Consider the following 19,683-nt stretch of genomic DNA (forward strand, 5'->3'; position numbering starts at 1 on the left):
ATGCACCTGCGTGAAGGTATAATCATCAGTCAAATGTAAAGGAGATAACTAAAGTAAACAACCTTTGCAACCCAGAAAATGTTTTGAATTGAATTCACTAGTAGTACGTCATTTCCTGCACGAGGAAGCCCTTAAATGTGTCAACAGAAAAGAAACAAATACATACAGTAACAGATAGAGTTACGCTCGGTGGTCGGAGGCAACGGTAAGAGCTGAGTTGGTGGATTTCTCAGAATAATGCACCGTGAGTTTCAATAGATTTTTTGGAAAATATTGCGTGACAATAACAGGCAGTCAAAATAAATGTGGCAGTGTTGTTTTTGTGAATGTTGATTCTGTTGACATTCACCCTCTCCTATCGATTGCCCCCAGTTACGATTTAAGTTAGCCAGCGATAGCTAGCCCGCTAGCTAGCTGTCCAAGTTACTAGAGTGCTTAGTCAAATATAGGTTTCTAAATATAGTCAGCAAGATAGAGATTATAGTTAGGCTGTAAGATATATTACATGCTGGTAGCCTATGGACTGCAGAGGCAACTTCTGAGAAACGATGACCAATAATTAGCTTGCCAATTGTATCTAACATTAATTCCCATTTGTCCATCGTAAACAAGTTTTGCTATTCGTTTCCACAAGTGTAGTCGATAGCTAATTCGCTATCTGTTCGTTGACGTGTTGAAACGAGCCAGTCGTGCATTGTCTATTTTTAGCCACAACCAGTGACATATGAACTATGTTATCTAACCTAGATGATACGTTACATCGGCAATGTTGACGGTAATGAGGAATGCAGGAATAGTAGAACAATGCGAGCTCTTGCTTAGGCATTATTTGTACACATCCTGCTACTTAACGTTACTCAACGTTTTTTTTGTTGTGTTTGTGTGCGCGTGCGTGTGAGTTAATTAACGTTCGCTCGATAGCGTTATTGTGTCGGTGTTGTATTATTACGACAGATTATTCTCTCAACTTCGAAATCATTGTCTTGTGCCACAAGCAGGAGTTCCAGAACCTTAAGGCCATTGTGAGGTACCTGTCACTGCCACGATGTTTTATTGTGATTCGCACAGAAGCGAAAAAACAACTAAACCATGTTTTGTCAAAAGCACGACGAAAACTATCCAGGCCTTCTACTACACAGAAAAAAACAGGGCCTACTATAGTTTAACCTGCAGGTTACCATGGTTACCATGCTAGCTAGGTAACGTCCGAAGTCTGTGGTAAGTTCAAAACAGTCGTGTTGTCATGGCAGCCAGTTTTTAATTCCCAAACTTGCCACTGAGCAGCTGCGTTCGAGAATCAAACATTACACCAGAAGTGTTCTTATGATCATGTTGGGGAAAAAATGGCCATCGTTTAATTTATCCACAACACACACCAGCAGGTGACCGTGTACATTTTAGAGTGCAGGTGTGTCTTTCCAATTACACGAGTGTTTGTGAGTGCCTCAAAAGTTTACAAGGCGCATCCCTAATGACATAGCTGTTGATGACAAGACCCATATAATACTGAAAGGCTGCAGTCATGGGATGGGCTAAGAAACATTTGTTTATATTAACTTTGATGCAAATCGTAACCTTAAATCTCACCATAACCTCTTCTGTTATCTAATCAATCTCTGGAAAAGGTGTGTAAATGCTTATTTTGGTAGATATGAAAGAAAAATGGGTCTAAGATCAAACCCAGTTTGACTTCATGTAAAGCATACAGTATTTCAACTGTACCAACTGAAAACCTAATACAAGTGAAAATGAAGATGATTCTTCATGTTTTTAGGCTGAGGTTCAAGTAGCCATTAGGTCCAGCAGTTGGTTTTATGCAAGCCTTTGGACATTTGGAAAAAAAAATGTACTCTAACACAATCTTTCTGTATGTGTAAATATACAGTACTTGGCCAATAAAAATAATTCTGATTCTGATCTGTTGTAGCAAATGTGCGCTTCACAAGGTGGCTATTGTCATGTCTGTTTGCTGATGTCACAATAGAGTTGTAGAATGGTCTGTGTGTGGCCATTCGTTCTGACATAATTTCTCTGCATGCCCCTCTTCTTCCCCTGCCTCTTTTTCAGGCATCTGATGAATGGGGCGTTTGGTGAGTCCCTCCCCATCACCACAGACTCACCAGGCTTCATTGTCAAAACTGGGATCCTAATTGATTGACTTCCCTGCATAACCGGAGGTTAGTTGAACTGTGTTTTTTTTTTTTTTTTCATCCCTCGCAGAAGATTCTCTTGGGATGCCTATGTGTGTGTTGGCATGCCTATGTGGTTTTGTGATTACTTTCACATTCAGGCCATTGTATTTCTATAGTAAATTGGAAGAGGCAAGACACATCATTCTAGACTTACAACATTGACGCGACTCAAAAATAAATGAATAAAAGTGCTTGAAATGAAAAACCCAGGTAAATACACTGTGCTTGAAGAGTTGTATATCTTGAGATGGGTGCAGTTTGCCAATAATATGCTACTCCTGGACCTTATTATTCGCCACTTCATAATTACCTCCTTAACAAAATATCAAAGAGAACACAGCACCCTCCACCGATTCTCTAAAGCCATTCAGATTTCTGCACATGACGTCTAGGACTTATTTGTTTCTGCACTTGTGCTTGGCTTTCTACTGAATTTAAAATTGCATCATTGATTCACTGTGTCAGTAATGGATGGACATTATCATTCCATCTCTTCGCACAAATGTGAGTGAGGAAATATGATAGGAAGATGGCAATTTCCATTCAGACAATCACATCAGAGTATATGCAAGCATATGCAAGCTCTCTGTTTTTGAACATAACTTACAACCAGGGTAATATCATAAGCCCTGATACTATTGGAACCTATTCTAGAGAACACCCAGGAATGTTGGAAAGCATTTATTTCCATGGCTCCAGTTATGTCATTTAGAAGTTGATAAAATCTAATGAGCATGCCAAACTTGAAGAACGGAGCGGAAGACTTAGTCAGGATTTCTGGAGTTTATTTCAGCGTGGAGTAAATGGTATGAATCCAACACATTCCTACAGCCAGGTAGGCCATTCTCTGAGCAACACACTTAGAGGGTCAGTTGGCCATTCTCTGAGCAACACACTTAGAGGGTCAGTTGGCCTACCTGACTGTAGGAATGTGTTGGATTTATATCATTCAGTCATATAGAATACAGGGGGGGGGGGGGGGGGGGGGGGGTGTAACACCACACCCTATAGGTAACGGCAGTAAGGGGAGACAGTGGGGTAGGGGTTCACCTGAGGGGGAGCGGATCCTCTGAGGGGAGTGAAGGGGCGAGGGGGGGGGGGGTTGTTGATAGCAGGAAGGAGGGTATCTGGGGGGAAGGGGTTCAGATGCTAATGGAACAGTTCTCAGTGAGACAAAGACAGAGTACATATCCAGGGGTATTGGTAACAGTCAGATGATACAAAATGATGTAAGTACAAGGCACATTATGAAGGTTATATGGTGACGTAAATAACTGAAAAACATACCTGTCATTCTCACTTTTCTTTACTCTGTAGTTTCATGCTCTTGCTTTATTGCAGTAGGATGACACCAGATATCACTGATGAGCATGAGTTAGCAAACTAGTTAGTTAGGTTTTATCGGGGCGACAGTGGTACAGAGGTAGAGAAGTCGTATAGTCATCAGAAGGTTGCTAGTTCAATTCCCTGTCGAAGCGTCCTTGAGCAAGACCCTGAACCCCTAATTGCTCCTGATGTGCAGTGTGCCATCAGTGTAAATGTAAAATGTGTATACCTTGTAAGTCGCTTTGGATAAAAGCGTCTGCTAAATGACTAAATGTAAATGTTATCATTGTCAGCTGTGTTGTTTCCTGGTACGCTTGCTAGTCTTGCACCAACTGCTTACTGCTACTGCTAAAGGAGCAACTGTTGGATTGCTGACTTTCATCAGTTTTAGGATAGCCCATGCAGAGGGACCTACCGGTTTTACAGGACTTGTTTTACGTTTTTTTTTTTTTTCTCTTTGGACTTGTCTCACCATGTCCCTCACCTTGAGTGTTCCTCTGTATTTTATAGGCGTTACGGTGCTTGTTTGCATGTGTGTTGTTCCTGTCAGCTTGAGATTCCTGAGAGTCGTGTGAATTTACACACCGAGCCCAAAACTGTATATAACCTTAAGACTGGCTTCCATCTTACTTTCTGTCTTTTTGTTTTGTTTCATTCCCACATCGTCTTGTTGATAAAATGTTGTATTCAGTGCCATTTCAAACTGACACTGATATATACACCTAATTCAGTGTGGTACACAAGACTTTCTTACTCAGAGGAAGCTCTTTTTCTATGCTCAACCCCTGTAGATAATTAACCAAACTGCTCTATCATGTTTGTGTTGTGCGTTTGTCTGTGTGTCTGTGTGTGAAGGTGTTCGTGTGAAAGACGCCGGGGTGACAAAATGGATGCGTCAGAGGAGTCCGTGGGCCGCACCATGGTTCAGGTGATCACTGAGAAGTACAACCTGGATAACTTTCCCTACTGCCGTGGGCCTGGCATAGGTGTGGTGGTTCTGACCAGCCCGCAGAGCTCTCCGGTGAAAGGTAACGCACTCCACACCGTACCCAAACGATGTCCAAACTATCCCGCCATCCAAACACTGTGCCAAAGGTTCATCTAGTCACCTGAGAAAAAATGTTTCTCCTCGAGTTCAAATTGTGATGTGGCAATTTCATGAAGCTAAAAACATCCACACCAACATTGCTCTCACAGGCCAGCTGAACCTGCCCAAAGTGCTTGTCCTGGACAGCTGTGGCATCACCCAGGCTGGAGATGAATCAGAGGTTGCCACCTACTGTGCCCATGTGGTAGAACTGGACCTCTCCAATAATCACCTGCAGGATTGGGGAGAGGTAAGCGTAGCATAGTAATCCATTGCTTCTCATGACAAGTGTTGTGGGTGCTCTGTGAGCAGCCCAAGGTAGGTGCTGTCAGGGTGTGAAGTCTGCAATTGGCTTTTGCAACAAATAACCATTAGGGTGTTGCAATGATTTGTACATTGACACAGGTCTACATTTAATTTTATTCATCATCATCATCATCATTTTCTCTTATGCCAACTGGTAGCATCACAATTGCAGAGGTCCCCATTTAAATCCATAAAAGTCTTATGATGTGAAGAAAGCGTAGGAAGAGGGGAGGGGAATTCTCACCATTGGCTACACCTCACACATTCCGACATGTATCCTTTTGTAGCCTATAGGCAAACATCACGGCACGCCCTGTAGCAGATAGACAAAAGTCTATCTGTCCTCCCTTCTTACTCCTCGTTCCTCGTCTCCTCTGGCAGCAATTCGAGAAATGAGACATCTTTCATGACGTCACACTCGATTGAACGATTTCCAGGGCGCAAACCGGAGGCCTGAGGAACGAGGACCAAGGAAGCACGCAAATTACGATATGGAATGCACCTATAGTTTCTAGCCACCCTAGGTTTTTAACAAAGCGGCAAACTTTCCACTCCACTCCACTCCACTCTATTGTGCCAGGTCTTGAAGATCGTGTCCAACGTCCCGAAGCTGGACTTCCTCAACCTGAGCATGAACCCTCTGAGTGCGTCGCAGCTGGAGCCTGACCCGGAGCCTTTCCTAGAGCTTCGCTCCCTGGTCCTGAATAACACCCAGTTGTCATGGGAGGCGCTCCACACGCTCACTCGAGAGATCCCGAAGTGAGTACCCAAGTCATGGTCGTAAGTCATAAGGGACTTCAAATGTCTTTGAGCTGTTGATTGGTGGAATTACTTGTTGGGATTCCGTTTCATGTGTTTTCGCGAGTGTATTATTGATCCCCGAAACCTCTTTTTACGTGTGTGTGTCTGTGTGTGTGTGTGTGTCTGTGTCTGTGTGTGTCATCACAGGCTGGAGGAGCTCTTCCTGTGTCTGAATGAGTATCGGTCTGTCACGTTGTCGGATGTGCCTTGCGCCTCCTTGCAGCTATTACACATCTCGGACAACCGGCTGCAGGACTGGGCAGAGGTGCGCAAGTTCGGCCTCATGTACCCAGGCCTCCAGACTCTCATCCTGGCCAACAACAAGCTGTCTTCCATCGACGAGCCTCAGGAGTCTCTCTGCCGCCTGTTCCCCCAGCTGCGCTGCATCAATCTCCACAACACAGGTATGATGGGTGCACACACACACACACGCACGCACGAACGCACGCACGCACATTAGAGTTTTTACTTACATTTTTAGTTTTTATTCAAGGTCTGAGTCGTTGGGAGGACATTGAGAAGCTGAGCATGTTCCCTAAGCTGCAGGAAGTTAAAGTAATGGGGGTTCCATTGCTGCAGTCGTACGGTACCACAGAGCGGAGGAGTCTCGTGGTGGCACAGTGAGTAGCACAGATACGATCAAAATAAGATTGTGAATCAAGTGTTGCAAACGTGGCATTCGATTTTATTCGATTTCATATTATTGTAGGAACATGCTGCAAAGATCCGATATTCACAATTGTTTTGTGGTTCCATTCTTGATGTCATGCCAGTATGGTGTGGTTTGTTGTGAGCACACCGCTGAGCTTCTGATGGTTGGTTCCCTACAGGCTGCCTGCAGTCACCATGCTGAACGGGAGTATAGTGACGCCAGGGGAGAGGGAGGACGCTGAGCGCTTTTATGTCCGCTACTTCATTGAGTGTCCTGAGAATGAGCTTCCCCAAAGGTATCATCAACTGATATATGTATTGGAGCCTATTTACATTGCATCCACTTTGAGCCAGAGCCAGTGTCAGTACAGGGCCAGTATGTACATTCAATCGTTATGAAACTTTACACAGTGATAAATGACAATGGCATTAACCAAGATCAAAAAAGTGTTTCCAATGGTTCATGTTTGGAGAATTTATTTTAAGGATATAAAAAATAGAAAAGTGAATGACTCATTGTATCTGTTGTAGTCCTACATAACCTATTCAGGAACTGAAAATCTATTGAACTTGTACTTCATATGGATACTGAATGTCTATTCATGAACGGAAATATGAAAAAGTATAGAAATCATCCTCTACGCTGTCCAAAGATATTAGTTGTGAAAGCTGTTTAGTTGCTTTGTTGTCACCACTTTTAGTCCAAAGAGGTCAGCTCTGCTCTGTGCAATTTCAGTGGCTTCTTCATTAGGAGGATTCTGTTCCACACATGCAATGTATGCTCTACCAGGATAAGCTAAAGCTAACAACGAACCACCAGTTAGTCCTTAATTGCCAGAGAAAACGGTGATGTATGTGTACCAGAGGCTCTCTTTCAGAGGTTTGAGCCGTGGAGACTCTCACTGCGTATCAGTCACCTCTCTCAGTTTTCTTCCAGGAGCCAATAGCATCTCTGATCTAACACTTCCTGGATCCTCCACTTGACATTATGTTGCCCACATGCCTTTAGCTGAACACCCGAAGTGTCTCTGACCTTATCCCGCATTTATGCATGGCATTTTCTTGGGTGAGGTGCGCTGCGTCACCTCCTACCCCATCCTCTCTTAACCACAGTCCTTCTCCCTCGCCAATCTGATAGGAATTCTGTGGGGGTCCTGGCAGGTGTCGGAAAATGGATCGCCCATGCCTTTTTGCCCACCACATTCCACTTAACCTGGGAGAATCCGGGGGAGGGATTTGTGGGGAAAGCGCAGAGTGGACTCCCCGACAGGGGAATCTAACCTTTGGGAGACAATGTGGCCAGTCTCTACCTCCTCAAAGGCTCCTTTGTCTCAGAATACTCTGATCGGAAAACTGATACGCAAGGTGGCAGGTTGATTTTTCTTTTCTTTTTTTCTTTTTTTTATTTTCCCCTCACCATCAGTTCAGTTTTCTTTTACTTAAAAGGGACTGAGGTGGCAGCATTTTTTTTTTTTTTTTTTAGCTCTCCATCTCCTTCTTCCTCTTTCTTACCCCCACTCTGCTTTTCCTTTCTTGGCCTTTAAGGGGATTAAAGACCAACCTGTCATGTGTAACCACATACAGCAGACCTCAATGAATTGTCAGAGCAATTATTACACAGTCATTTCACAGAAACAGGGGGAGGCTCATTTCAGGGAAGAGAGGGTGATCTGGAGGGCGGGGGTTCCAGCATGGCTTTACACAAACAGATTGATGGAGGGAGAGGTGTGGTCACTGATCTGGAAACACTCCAGGTAATGAGAGGGTGTCCGTGCCAGAAGATGATTTGCTGTCAAGGAATAAGTGAACGTGAGTTCAAGTGATCTTGGCAAATTTAAAGTTCAGGTCCTACCTCCCTTTGAGGTATGTTTCCTTCATCTTTGAAAAGAATAGCTTTTTGTCCCCTTAGTTTGTTGTTTTTGTTGTTGTTGTTTTTCTCCATTGTCCTCAACTGTAATAGCCAACTCTCTGAGGGTTCCATATTTAACTAGAAGGGCACTCACAAGGTGCAGACCTCCGCCAAGGTTAAATGCCCTATCTCCCAATGTTAATGCGAAAATTCAATCGTGGATCCGCCCAGTGATTCGGATCCGTTCAAAAATGGGTTCTTCCTTGGCCCATGCTGCACCTCCACCAAGTTTCATGAAAATAGGCAGTGTAGTTTTTGCATAATAATCATAATGACAAACAGACGGTAACGATAACATAACCTCCTTGGCGGCGGTAAAATGCAATGCCATTGGTCCTGTTTGAGACAGTGAGGCTGTCTGTCGTTCCCCTTTTGAACCTTTGTACCCACCTTCGTCCCCCCCCCCCCCCCCCCCCCATCCAAAGATCAGAGCTGGTCACAGCCTCTCACATTAAAGCCGCTGAGACAGCAGAGATCTGACACAGGCCCGGGACACCTCAGTGCCTTTGAGTAACCGTAACCTTGGCCTGAGAGGGGGAGAGACAGAGCAGGAGAAAACGAGACTCCCTTTGAGAAACCTTAATCGCGTCTACATCGGTGTTTGGCTCAAACAGAGTGTTGAAGGGGGGGATTTAAAAAAGATGGGTCAGGGTGGGTGGTGTTGGGGGGTGGGGGGGTGGGGGGGCAATACAGATAGAAGTGAACATGGAGGCTTGACCGGCGTTGAGTAACCGTAACCTCAGCCAGAGAGAGAAAGCAACTGTGGGAGTCTCCAGGCCAGACTACCTTTGAGTAACTGTAACCTTGGCTATCAGCGCTTAGGCTTAAGACCCATAGTGTTCTTTCTCTCTCTTCATAAAATGGGGACGTGGAATGTGGACTGGGCACGGCAGAGGAACTGAAGGTGCCGCACCGCCGCCCCTAAGCGGCACCTCAACTGTTGGAAAAAAAAAAGTGGCTGGAGCTAATCTGAGGTCTTTATTAAAACTAACCGATAAGAGTTGAAAAGAGCGGACTAGAGGGGAACGATATCAAAGGTAGTAATAATACAGCTTTAATCGTGGCCATGTTGGTTCTCTGCGGTTCAGGGGGGATGGAGGAGAGGAGAAGGGTAGATTAGAGGGTAGGGGAATGGCCAGGGAAGGGGCTGAAACGGAGAAGGGAGGAGGTGGAAATAGTGGCAGCAGGAGCGTGAAAGAACACCGAGGAAGAGGGGTTAGAGAGCTCCAGAACTCTCGATGGCCTTTGAGTAACTGAAGCCTCGGCGACGGGTGTGCTGGGCATAAGCTGCCCTCTGAAGCAGAGCGAGGAGAGGGGGAGACCGAGGAGAGGCGAGGGGCTGAGAGATGGAGGCGACCGGGGAGGCTGACATGAGCGATGATAAGAGGAGAGCTGGAGGAAAGTGAGAGGGGGTACATTGATTGATGGATGTGAGAGATAGAGGCCTGACTCGTGTGGAGGAAACATAGATTCATTTAGGATTTAGAGTGCCCTGCGAGTGTGAGGGGCTTTGGGAAGAGACGTTTGGAGAGTTGGAGGGGGGAACAGATCAGATACATCCGACAGCATGTCCTCCCTTTACATAGGTGGAGTCATCAAAGAGGAGACGGTGTTAGGCACAGTTCATACTAGAAATTCTAGTTTTAGTTAATTTAGTATGTGCTTTTCAAAAGACCAAATTATTATTATCACAAGAATGAATAATCTCTTAGGATTCAGTGAATTGTGCTCACTGTGTGTGCAAATGCTTATACGTTATCCCTTTTTCTGAAAAGAAAATCATTTTTTATAAGCCTTTTATAAGCAGTGAAATGAAATGAACCAAGCCTTCAGGTTGCTTAGGGCATTTTTTTTTAAATAAGCATTTTGAAATATCTTGCCATTCCAAAGGAATGTGCAGATTATTGAAGTGTCCTGATTTCATTTTTGAATTCATTCAGATAATTTTGTGATGATGTGTAACACTATTAATGTACACTGTAATGGATTTTTTTTTTTTTTTTTTTTTTTTTTTTACCTTCCTTCCTCGAGAAAACCTCTCGGACACAAAGAGCTACTTGTAGTATGTGGTATCGCTCTATGTTCTTGCTCAGATGATTTTGTAGACATTCTGTACAGTGAGGCATTGAGTGTAACACAGTCTCTCTTCTATTGTCTGGTGTCATCTTAGATACTACTAATGACTGGGCGAGGAATCCAGGGCACCTGTGTTATCACTGCTAATGTGATTTAGCCGCGTTTAAGAGTGCTAAGCACACTAAATGAGAGCTTTGAGTGAATCGGGTCTGGCGGACAGAATGGCACTTTGTACAGGCTAAATTCCCATGGCAGGGCAGTGAGCTTTAGGCACAAACCCAGGCCTGGGGCTTGCTTTGTGGGTAGACTTTTTTGGGCAGGCAAGGGGAAATTGCTTTGATTGGCTCAGCTGTTACAGTAGCTCTCAAAGCAAAGTCTTTCTTCCAGATTTTATTTAATCGTTCCTGGGCCTTATCTCTCCCACAATCCCCCTGTGGGGGTGGGGGGGTGAAAGCTTTCTCACGGCAAAGGACTCGTTGTGCTTCACAACCATAGTCTTTCTCCCTCCCTCTCTCTTTCTCTCTCTCTCTCTCTCTCTCTCTCTCGCTCATTCACTCACGCAGAAACCCTCAGACACGGTTAGTCATACACACATAATCAGACTCACTCACTCCAGTTTGCCCTGACTAACGCTCTTTCTGTACCCCCAGATCCCCACTCTTGCCCTCATTCTCACATAGGTTACATTCACTTCTGAAAAGCTCTTTTCTTTCATTTCCCTGAAATCATCCTTCTGCTTCAGTGCTCGCCATCTAGAAACTTGGAAGAGGATGCATATGACTCAACGCCGGCCTGTGCTTCCCGAAACAGATCAATGTCTGATCAAGTGTCATAGACAATGATGCCCACTTTTATGTGCTTCTGAGATCAGCAAGACTTAGACCATTCAATTTAAAGGACTACTCCACGTACAAATGTGAAATACGCTCACATTTTGCGTAGCTCATGTAACAGGAAGTTGACAGGAGGGGTCCTGGGGTTTCCCCAATTTCCTTTTGTTCTTTTTGTTTTGTTACACTTTTAAACTCTTACATTTATAGAATTCCTTCCTATAGAAATCCACTTTAGTAACTTGACCTATGAACTTTTGACCAAGTTGAATTTGGTACAAGTTGTTAATTCACAGAATAAGTATTAAAAAGGCATTAAAGACTGTAACGCTTGTCCAACAATCCTCTTTGTGGTGTGCTCAGGTACAACAACCTATTGGCTCAGTACGGCCGCCTAGAGCCTCTGGCAGACGTGGACCTTCGTCCTCAGAGCAGCATACTGATGGACGTCCGCTGTGGGGAACGTGTGGAGCGGCTGAGCCTCAGGCTGGACCAGACGGTGGCGGAGCTGAAGAGGACGCTCAGGCCCGTGGTGCAGCTGCCGTGCAGCAAGATGAGGGTGTACCACGTCGCCCCGGCCCTGGGGACTCAGGAGCTCAAGTACGGCGGCCGGGCCTTGCACTCCTACCAAATGCGGGAGGGGGAGGAGATTTTGGTGGTGCCCAAGGATCTTTGAGGGTTTTGGGGCGGGGGGGGGGCACCAGCATACAACGACCACTGCAGCCTGCCTGGCTCCTGAGGGGAGGAGATGTCCAAGAGGTCCTTAGTGGAAGGCCTGTCACCATCTTAGCAAAATCCAATGTTCACCGTCCCCTCTAAAGCATCCACAACGGCCATGAGGGCCTTGTCTCAGTGGTCTTTTAAAGAGCAAAGATATGCTTGGCCATGTGTCATGACAAAGAACTCTTTACTTTTTGTTTGTTTTTAAGCTTTTACCTGTTCCTGTCACTCTGACTATGTGTTTGTTGTGTTTGTTGTGTATGTGTGGTGGTCAGAGAGAGGGAACATCTCAGGAACTGCTGCTGATCTTCTGAATATATAGCGCAATGAGGAATTCACCAACCTTTGTATAGATTTTAAGATGTTTAAGAGGCCTACTGACAGTATGGACCGCACCCACATGCCTGTATTGAATCATGAGGGTCTCAAAGGGATCAGTATCTCAGAAGTGACTGGACACATACCTCAAGGCTGCCTGGGATCAGACTCTGAGAAAGGGAGAGGGAGACTTAGAGGCTTGGGGGTGTGGTAGTAGTGGTGGTGGTGGGGGGTTCCTTCTGGACTCCAGCTCTGTCTCTCGTATGAATGCAGTAGCAGAAGTCGACGGAGGCCCAGCCGCTGGCCGGGTGTGGGTGGGTGGTTGTGTGTGTGTGTGTGTGTGTGTGTGTGTGTGTGTGTGTGTGTGTGTGTGTGTGTGTGTGTGTGTGTGTTTGTGTGTGTGGGGGGGGGAGGTGGCCACATACACTGAACCCTAACTGGCGGGGGTAACCGCACACCGTCAGCTCGGTCGGGGCCACTTCCTCTCCGCTTGGATTACAGCGGGTTCACCCAACGGGCTGCAGCCCCCTATGGGTTCGCATGTCCCCGGTCTGAGCTGCAGCTCACATCCACACGCCCAACACCTCCATTAGCATTGGTGTCGGCAGGCTGCCGGTACTCCATTTCACCGTGGTGACTATTGGCTATTCAGCCGTGTTTGGCCAATCAGCGCCTCTGGAGTCATTTCCACCACCCACCCACCCACCCACCCACCCTTGCTTCCCATCAGACCACAGATGAGCCCCTACACGCAACAGTGCACCTGTCTTGATGTGTATCCAGTAGGTTTTTTTCTAGAGCCAAGATACCGTTTACAGTGGTCCAAAACAATAATCCTGTTCTCTTCATTTTTCTAGCAGCCATATTATGAGATGAGTACTATATTCAAATAATGCTGGTGTAAGTTCCAATAATGCTATTGTGATCACAAAGATATGCTTGATTTCTGATTATATGATTATTTTGTATCATTCTACTGATATTCAGTGTGTCCCCAGTGATGTTTGATATGACTTAAGGTTTTATGCTTAAAGGGGCACAGAAGTGTGTGGAAATGTTTAGCCATATCTCATTATCAGTCATGTTATTACAACCCTAATGAAATCAAACTATTCAGACGTTATGAAAACAATTTCAAGCTGCAGTCAGTGGTTTTTGTTGTGAAAAATTGTAATACTTCTACATCTACAGTAATGACATATCTGAAGGATGATGGCTGACAATTGTTTTTGATTTATCTATGCATGTTGATTCTTTGTTTGAGGTGTTGTCATGCATTTGTTTAGAGGGGCCAGATATGTATAAAAATATGTATAAGTACAGAAAGAAAGAGTATGATGTGCCCATTAATACTGGATAACACTGGTTATTCATCATGTACTCAGAGTTAAATCATCATTGTTTGACAACAAAAACGAATTGACCTTCCCTTTAACCACTTTGAGTTGGGGAAACTTGCCAGTGACTTGAAAGGAAATGTGGTCCTGGCACTTGTGAATTTACTTCTGATAAGATTGGGATTTGTAACATGGCAAACATTATAAAATACCATGCTCACTTTTTCCCTCAGTTGTCAAGCCAACAATATACTCCAGGCCAGCAGTGGCACTAAAGAGCAACAATGATACCAGTGTTGGTTTGCCAACAGTGGGGGGAAAAAATCACAAAGTTCACAACCGGTAGAATTATTTTAGCTCAATTAATCTTAGTTATCAAGTTATATATGAAAGCCTTTTAAAGTAGTATTATTGAGCAAGGGTCTAAGTCTCCATTTCTGCTGTTATCGCAGAATTCAGTTTCTCTCATGTAGCCAATTTATTCTCTCTTGAAATAAGTTATTGGATTGCTTAGAACTATGCTTTAAGCTTTACCTGCAAAACAAATGTGAGTCAATGGACAAGATGGGAAAGAAAATTCTCTGGTGTTCTAGACTGCTTTATCATAGCTACAGCTGTGCTAAGGTAACCAGTAGTTCATGGATTTACACGCCCCTATCATTTTTCATTATTCAAATGTGAAAACATAGCCAGTTCATCTGAATTTAATTCAGGAGTCCAACATACACCAGGTTTCTCATTTTCCGTGTCAGACCTTTTGTTTTAACACATGGCAGCTTCAGTTACTCTCTGCGTGTCTTGAGGTGTCTGGTTCTTGGGGTATTCCCCCTTCTTCTCCACTTTTTCCCAGCAGAAAGGGCCTAATCTGGGGTCTGGTGTTTTTCTGCTGCCCAACCTCTTTGGTTTCAGTGCTCTGCCTATGCAACCCTACACCAGAGCTGAGTGTGAACGGGGAGCTCAAGACCCATTAAGAGTCTCAGATTAGCCAGGAAAGGTGTGGGCATGTGTATTGTATATAGAAGGATATGGGTTGCATTGGTGTGTGGTTACATATAGAGTTTTAACCCCCCTCACTGTTTTACATGCTTTTACTATCTTGAGTTATAAATGCTTTACTGACTGTGCTGCAAAGTCAGTCGACTTCAAGTCGCACATGTTAGGTCATCCATTGTAAGAAAAATAAGAGATTATGTACATTTATAAAATAATTAAGTATTTAATGTATTAAAAAAAGAAATTTAGGGGGGGGGGGGGCGCGTCACTGTGGCGCGAGCCAATAAGCCCCCCATTTACGGGCTACAATGCACAGGTTCAATTCCGGCCTGCTGTCGTTTCCCGATTCTTTGCCCACCTCTTCACTCCTCCTCACTTCCTGTCAAAAAAAAAAATCCTTCACTGTCCTATCCAAATAAAGGCTAAAAAGCCCATAAATAAATATTTAAAAATATATATATTTTAGAATTTAGACAAACTTTTACTCTGTTTTCACATTACGTTCTCATTCTTATCTCATGACTTCTGCCTATATTTTTTTTTATATCCAGTTACTTTTGCCTTGCTTTTGGCTCATATCAGGCTCCTTATTTGTCCTTAAATTTGCATTATCACTGGTAAATGGTCCCCTGGCCTTCAAATGCTTTTCTTAAACTTGATTTGACTGGAGTATAAAATACTGCTTTTCTGTCCTTTTGGATGTTTTCAGATGGCATGTGGAAAAAGCACATTGACCGAATAGAATAATTGTTGGGAGGGGTTTATTGTTGTGTAGTTCCATTGTGTGATTTTTTTCTGCATTATGAGCAAAAAAATAAACAATATTTGACATTGACTTTCACCTTGGAATCACTGTAATCAGCAATGTTATATAGTGTTGAACACCATCACACCATTACAAACTTTGCACTGACACTTGGTGCTTCTGCCATTAGAGGTAATATGAGTTCGAAACAATGTTGAGCACTTGTTACATTCACCAACTCTTTTAATTATTTCCCGTGGCCATGCCCACTGTGTTCAAGTTGCAGTTGTGAAAGTGCTTCCCTGGCTGGCTTTGATTTGTTTTGGTGCTGGACTAAGGCCTCATCAGTGGGCCCTAGTAGCACGGGATCATCCAACTGGAGCCCGTCCAGTGGCAGAATTTCCTGGCACTCTCCGGCGACTTGGCTGAAATAATAATCAGGCTTAATTGGTGTCACTGAGCCGGGGGGCGCTGAAAGAGCCTTCCCTTCCTTGCATGCCCACAGGTGTAGGGACCACGTGCCAGATTTGGCCACGGTACAAACATTCACACACACACACAGACACACACTCACACACACACACACACACACACTTCCACCATTGATTAGAACAGGTCTACTGTCCGGCCAGACAGAAGACCAGACTTCCCTCATCCCCACGTGCTGGACGCTTGGATTGCAGGCTGTAAGGAGGTGGGTTACCAAGCCAAGCGAGCAGGGGCTAATGGCTAATGCAAGGTCACTAGAGGGTAGGTCAAGAGGGGCATGAGAGATGAGAGCCCCAGGTCAGGAATGGTGTTTCTAAGAGTTTTTTAAGCCCCTGTTCCATACCCAGGAACGGCCAGCAGGTAGCCTGATCTACCTTATGCTCCATGAGCAAGTGCAAAGAGGGCTGAAGGAGGCTCATTGTGTGCCCATCAGAGAAGTCATTTTGGGGAAGGTTTGGGTTACCAGATGGGGTCTCCGCATTATGGTGAAGTGGAAAATGGAGGCGGCCAGGGCAAGGCCAACTTCTGGGCAAAAGGTATGGGGGTAGGAGTTAGAGAACAGAAATGAAAGGATTGGATGACCTACCTAAGAACCTGTCCAGGATCTCATCTATGGAATCAACTCTGATGGTCCTACCTGAACGTAGATGAGAGGTCCATTTGTCTCATAAGTTTGAACCTTTTCCCACGCTGGGCTTTTGCCCTTGACAAGCCAATCGTTGTCTCGATTAACACAGAGGCAACTGGGTCAATGCTGATCTGATAGGATGCTTTCCCTCGACTGGGTCTTTGCCTAGCGCTTTTGTCAAAGGGAAACTATAAGTTGCAGTTGGCTGTGCGTAGCCTGTCATGGTGGTCAAAGGTGTATCGGTTCATTGAAGAATGGAAGTAGAGGAGCCCAAAATGCAACACCAATGTTTGCTGACCCAAAAAAAAGTCAATAGCAATACTTAATAGCAATACTTTCCTCAGCAAATGCTGAAAGTGCAGTGTGTGTCGAAGACAGAAAGAAAAACTAATACCAAGAGTGGGGGAGAGGGGTCATGGCATGAGAGCCTTAATTCTTTCTCCCTCCAAAATCCATTACATGTTAGTGAGACGATTACCATCATTCTCCATCCCAATACTGCAAAATGCAATCCAACACAGCATCATATTGAGCCACTGCAAACAGCCCTGGCCCCAGATTATATATGTGTGTTCCCTTCCCTATCTGTGGTAGCAGTACTGGTATGTGTGCATTTACACAACAAGGCGTCGGTGGGTGTAAAAGAATCCTCCACTGAGAGCCTTGCGGCAGTCATTGGGAGAATCCAGGGTCGGCCTTCTGTCCTGCAGCCTTTCACACATCCTGCCCAGCCCCTGCTCTCTGGTTACCCCCACTGTCCACCTCGCAACAAAGCCACGTCTGACTCCCATCCCGCTCCCATCTTCTTCCCAGACCCGATGGGCATGGATTCACCTGTGATTTCCCCTGCTTGCGAGGCAAATCTCCCCCAGAGATCTATGGAAATGAGGCCCCTCTGGGACCGACCTCTGCGCTTTGGGCGGTGTTGCAAATGAGCCAGCTCTTAATTAGCGGGAGGAGACAAACAAAATGTAGGGGGGAAGTATGTGTGCGCCCGCACACACTCACGCACTCACTGAGTGTCCTAAGTGACTCATGTTAATGCTGTAACCTTACCCTGCCGAGCTTTTTTTCAAACAAATAAAGCAGTTTTTTTTCCTCCGTGTTTTCTTTTGTAAATAAATGCCCCTGAGGTGGACTGCATTGCGTTTGCCTTGTCTGGAGGGAAACCTTCGTCTCACAGAGCATATCCTTTGGAGAGAGCTGCTATCGGGAGAGCCGTGGGCCCGATCCAAGTGGCTGACATTTCCTTCAGAAATCCTCTTTGTTCGGATAGTTTGAGCCTCCACGCTCAGGAAAACAAGGTCTGGTTACTTTTCCCTTTTTTTCACTTAACTTTCGTCTCCCCTCCCTCTGTCTGTTCTGTCTCCCCCCCTCTCTCTCGCTCTCTCTCTCAGTCGTCTCCCTCTCCTTTTCCCTCTCGTTTTCTCTCTCTCGCTCGAAAAACACCTCCAGCCCCTCTCTCCACCTGCCCACCACCACCACCACCACCACCCTCCTCCCCATCTACCTGTTCCCCAAAAGCTGATCTCAGATTAACTTTAACACTATCCCTGGTGAAAAAGGGAGCTAGCGCCTGCTGCGAGAAAGGCACCCTCGTCCACTCCACTAGCGCAGGGCTCCTGGAGCTCCCATCAGCCCCTCTCGCGTCAGGATCACTTTCTCCAGACTTCCCCACTCATATCCAGTGGACGACCGCCAGCAAGGATTGGTCCGATCTTGACGCTCCTGTTCTTGTTACTGTTAATCCTTAGAGTTGGAGCCGTGGAGCCGTTTCTTTCCTTTGCTCGGGCGATCAGAGGCTCCGGTGTAGTGCCTTCCTTTTTCTGCCCCTCCTGTCATCTCCTCAGCCTCCGCCTGTTGCACTCCTTCTCGGTGGATGGTACCCAGGTGGATGGGACTCGACTTTGCTCTGGCGGACTCCTGATGCCACAGGTGACGTGCTGAACATCGGTCCTCTGACGGCAGGTGAGTCTCTCTCCCCCACACACCTGTCAGATCTACTGTTACATCTTTGTTTTGTTCTATCATGCGTGGTTCCATGTGCAGAAGTGGACAAAGTCTTTTAATCAATTACCGATGATAAGTCTTGAAATTTGAATTTATACATCTTTGGGATATAGTATCTAATTTAAAGATATAAGGTCTAATTGTACTTAAATATAATTACATGATGTGACACGCATTTATGAAGGAATTGATTTAAAGATAATTGAAAAGTAAACATTTTTATAAATATAAAATGTAGAAACCTTGTCACAGATTTAAACTCAGTATAGAACATAGTTGTCCTTTACTTTCACAAACACTTTCGAAAGGGCAGTGAAAAACTTTTTGAGAGATTTTGTAGGTAAAAGGTAAAAGATCTCCTCTTGACTTAGGCAAGAGGATTCTCCAAGTGTCCACTTGAGAGCATTTTAAATGCTCAAGGTCCTGCTAAGCATCCTCCTGAATCAGGGATCCAGTGCTTTGCTCATATTTGATCTCTTGTGAAAGCATACACAGCCAAAAGGTCTACAGGAGAGGACCAAATAGATGTTTTTGATACCAATACCAAACACTTCATAACACACATGTGACGTGTTTTATAAAGTAATTTTTAGTCCTACATATTATACTTTATGTTTAAATCACTGTATAAGTGTGTTGGAGATGTATCCACTGAGCTGCTTTAAATGCATATTGTTTTGTATTATGTCTATATATTACACATGGATGTTATCAACATTCAAAACTGATTGAATTATGACTCTTGGGTCACATATAGCTCAAGTGAAGAGCACTGAACTCGTTGACCCCCGACCCAACATTCTCCCTCGAGTCAGTGCAGTTGTTTGAGGTACTAGGTTATAACATAACAATGTAAATGCTATGACCAGTTTATTCTCACTGCAGGAAATTAATAAAAGAGTAATTTACACAGATGAATGGGTGATGACTTGACATGCCATGACTCAATATAGCCATGTGAAATTAAACGGATACCTTAAGGCAGTTCACTTTAACTGAAGATAAAGATAGTATAGATTAAATCTCCAATCTCATAAACCATTGAACAGAAACATTGCCTGGCTGTTCTTGCCCTTAAAGGGAACTTCAATGTGCCCCTTATGGAGTCTTGCTGCACAAGACACATGGGGGCATAATGAATATCCATGCCACTGAGCTTTCCTTTGTCTTATACTGAGAAAGAAAAAGGTTAGGAAACTATTCACCAAAGAAACTGCCTTTCTCTTTCATATTGAATTGTTTACAAACGTTAAGGCTAGTTGGGT

The 19,683-nt window shown here is 44.7% G+C and overlaps 1 protein-coding gene across 2 annotated transcripts; it reads left to right on the forward strand.

Annotated features, from left to right (window-relative positions):
• Nucleotides 1-111: 111 nt before the first annotated feature.
• tbcelb (tubulin folding cofactor E-like b) lies at nucleotides 112-11,869 on the forward strand. 2 transcript variants are annotated; one of them, XM_012834805.3, is made up of 9 exons: nucleotides 112-244; nucleotides 2,068-2,177; nucleotides 4,374-4,546; nucleotides 4,716-4,855; nucleotides 5,492-5,670; nucleotides 5,860-6,116; nucleotides 6,206-6,332; nucleotides 6,543-6,659; nucleotides 11,542-11,869. In XM_012834805.3, the coding sequence occupies exons 3-9, from the start codon at nucleotides 4,405-4,407 to the stop codon at nucleotides 11,852-11,854; spliced, it is 1,275 nt and encodes a 424-aa protein (XP_012690259.2). In that variant the 5' UTR covers nucleotides 112-244; nucleotides 2,068-2,177; nucleotides 4,374-4,404; the 3' UTR covers nucleotides 11,855-11,869. The 2 variants fall into 2 exon arrangements, with proteins under 2 accessions (XP_012690259.2, XP_031428332.1); XM_031572472.2 differs by having other exon boundaries at nucleotides 112-205.
• Nucleotides 11,870-19,683: the final 7,814 nt, after the last annotated feature.

The sequence above is a fragment of the Clupea harengus genome, chromosome 8 (genome assembly GCF_900700415.2).
Source record: "Clupea harengus chromosome 8, Ch_v2.0.2, whole genome shotgun sequence".
Taxonomy (NCBI): domain Eukaryota; kingdom Metazoa; phylum Chordata; class Actinopteri; order Clupeiformes; family Clupeidae; genus Clupea; species Clupea harengus.

Excerpts from the sequence above, each read along its gene's own strand:
- tbcelb (XM_012834805.3), top strand. The coding sequence starts at position 4,405 with ATGGATGCGTCAGAGGAGTCCGTGGGCCGCACCATGGTTCAGGTGATC. Across the intron at positions 4,547-4,715 it reads GCAGAGCTCTCCGGTGAAAG|GCCAGCTGAACCTGCCCAAA; the intron begins GTAACGCACTCC and ends TTGCTCTCACAG. Across the intron at positions 5,671-5,859 it reads CTCACTCGAGAGATCCCGAA|GCTGGAGGAGCTCTTCCTGT; the intron begins GTGAGTACCCAA and ends GTGTCATCACAG.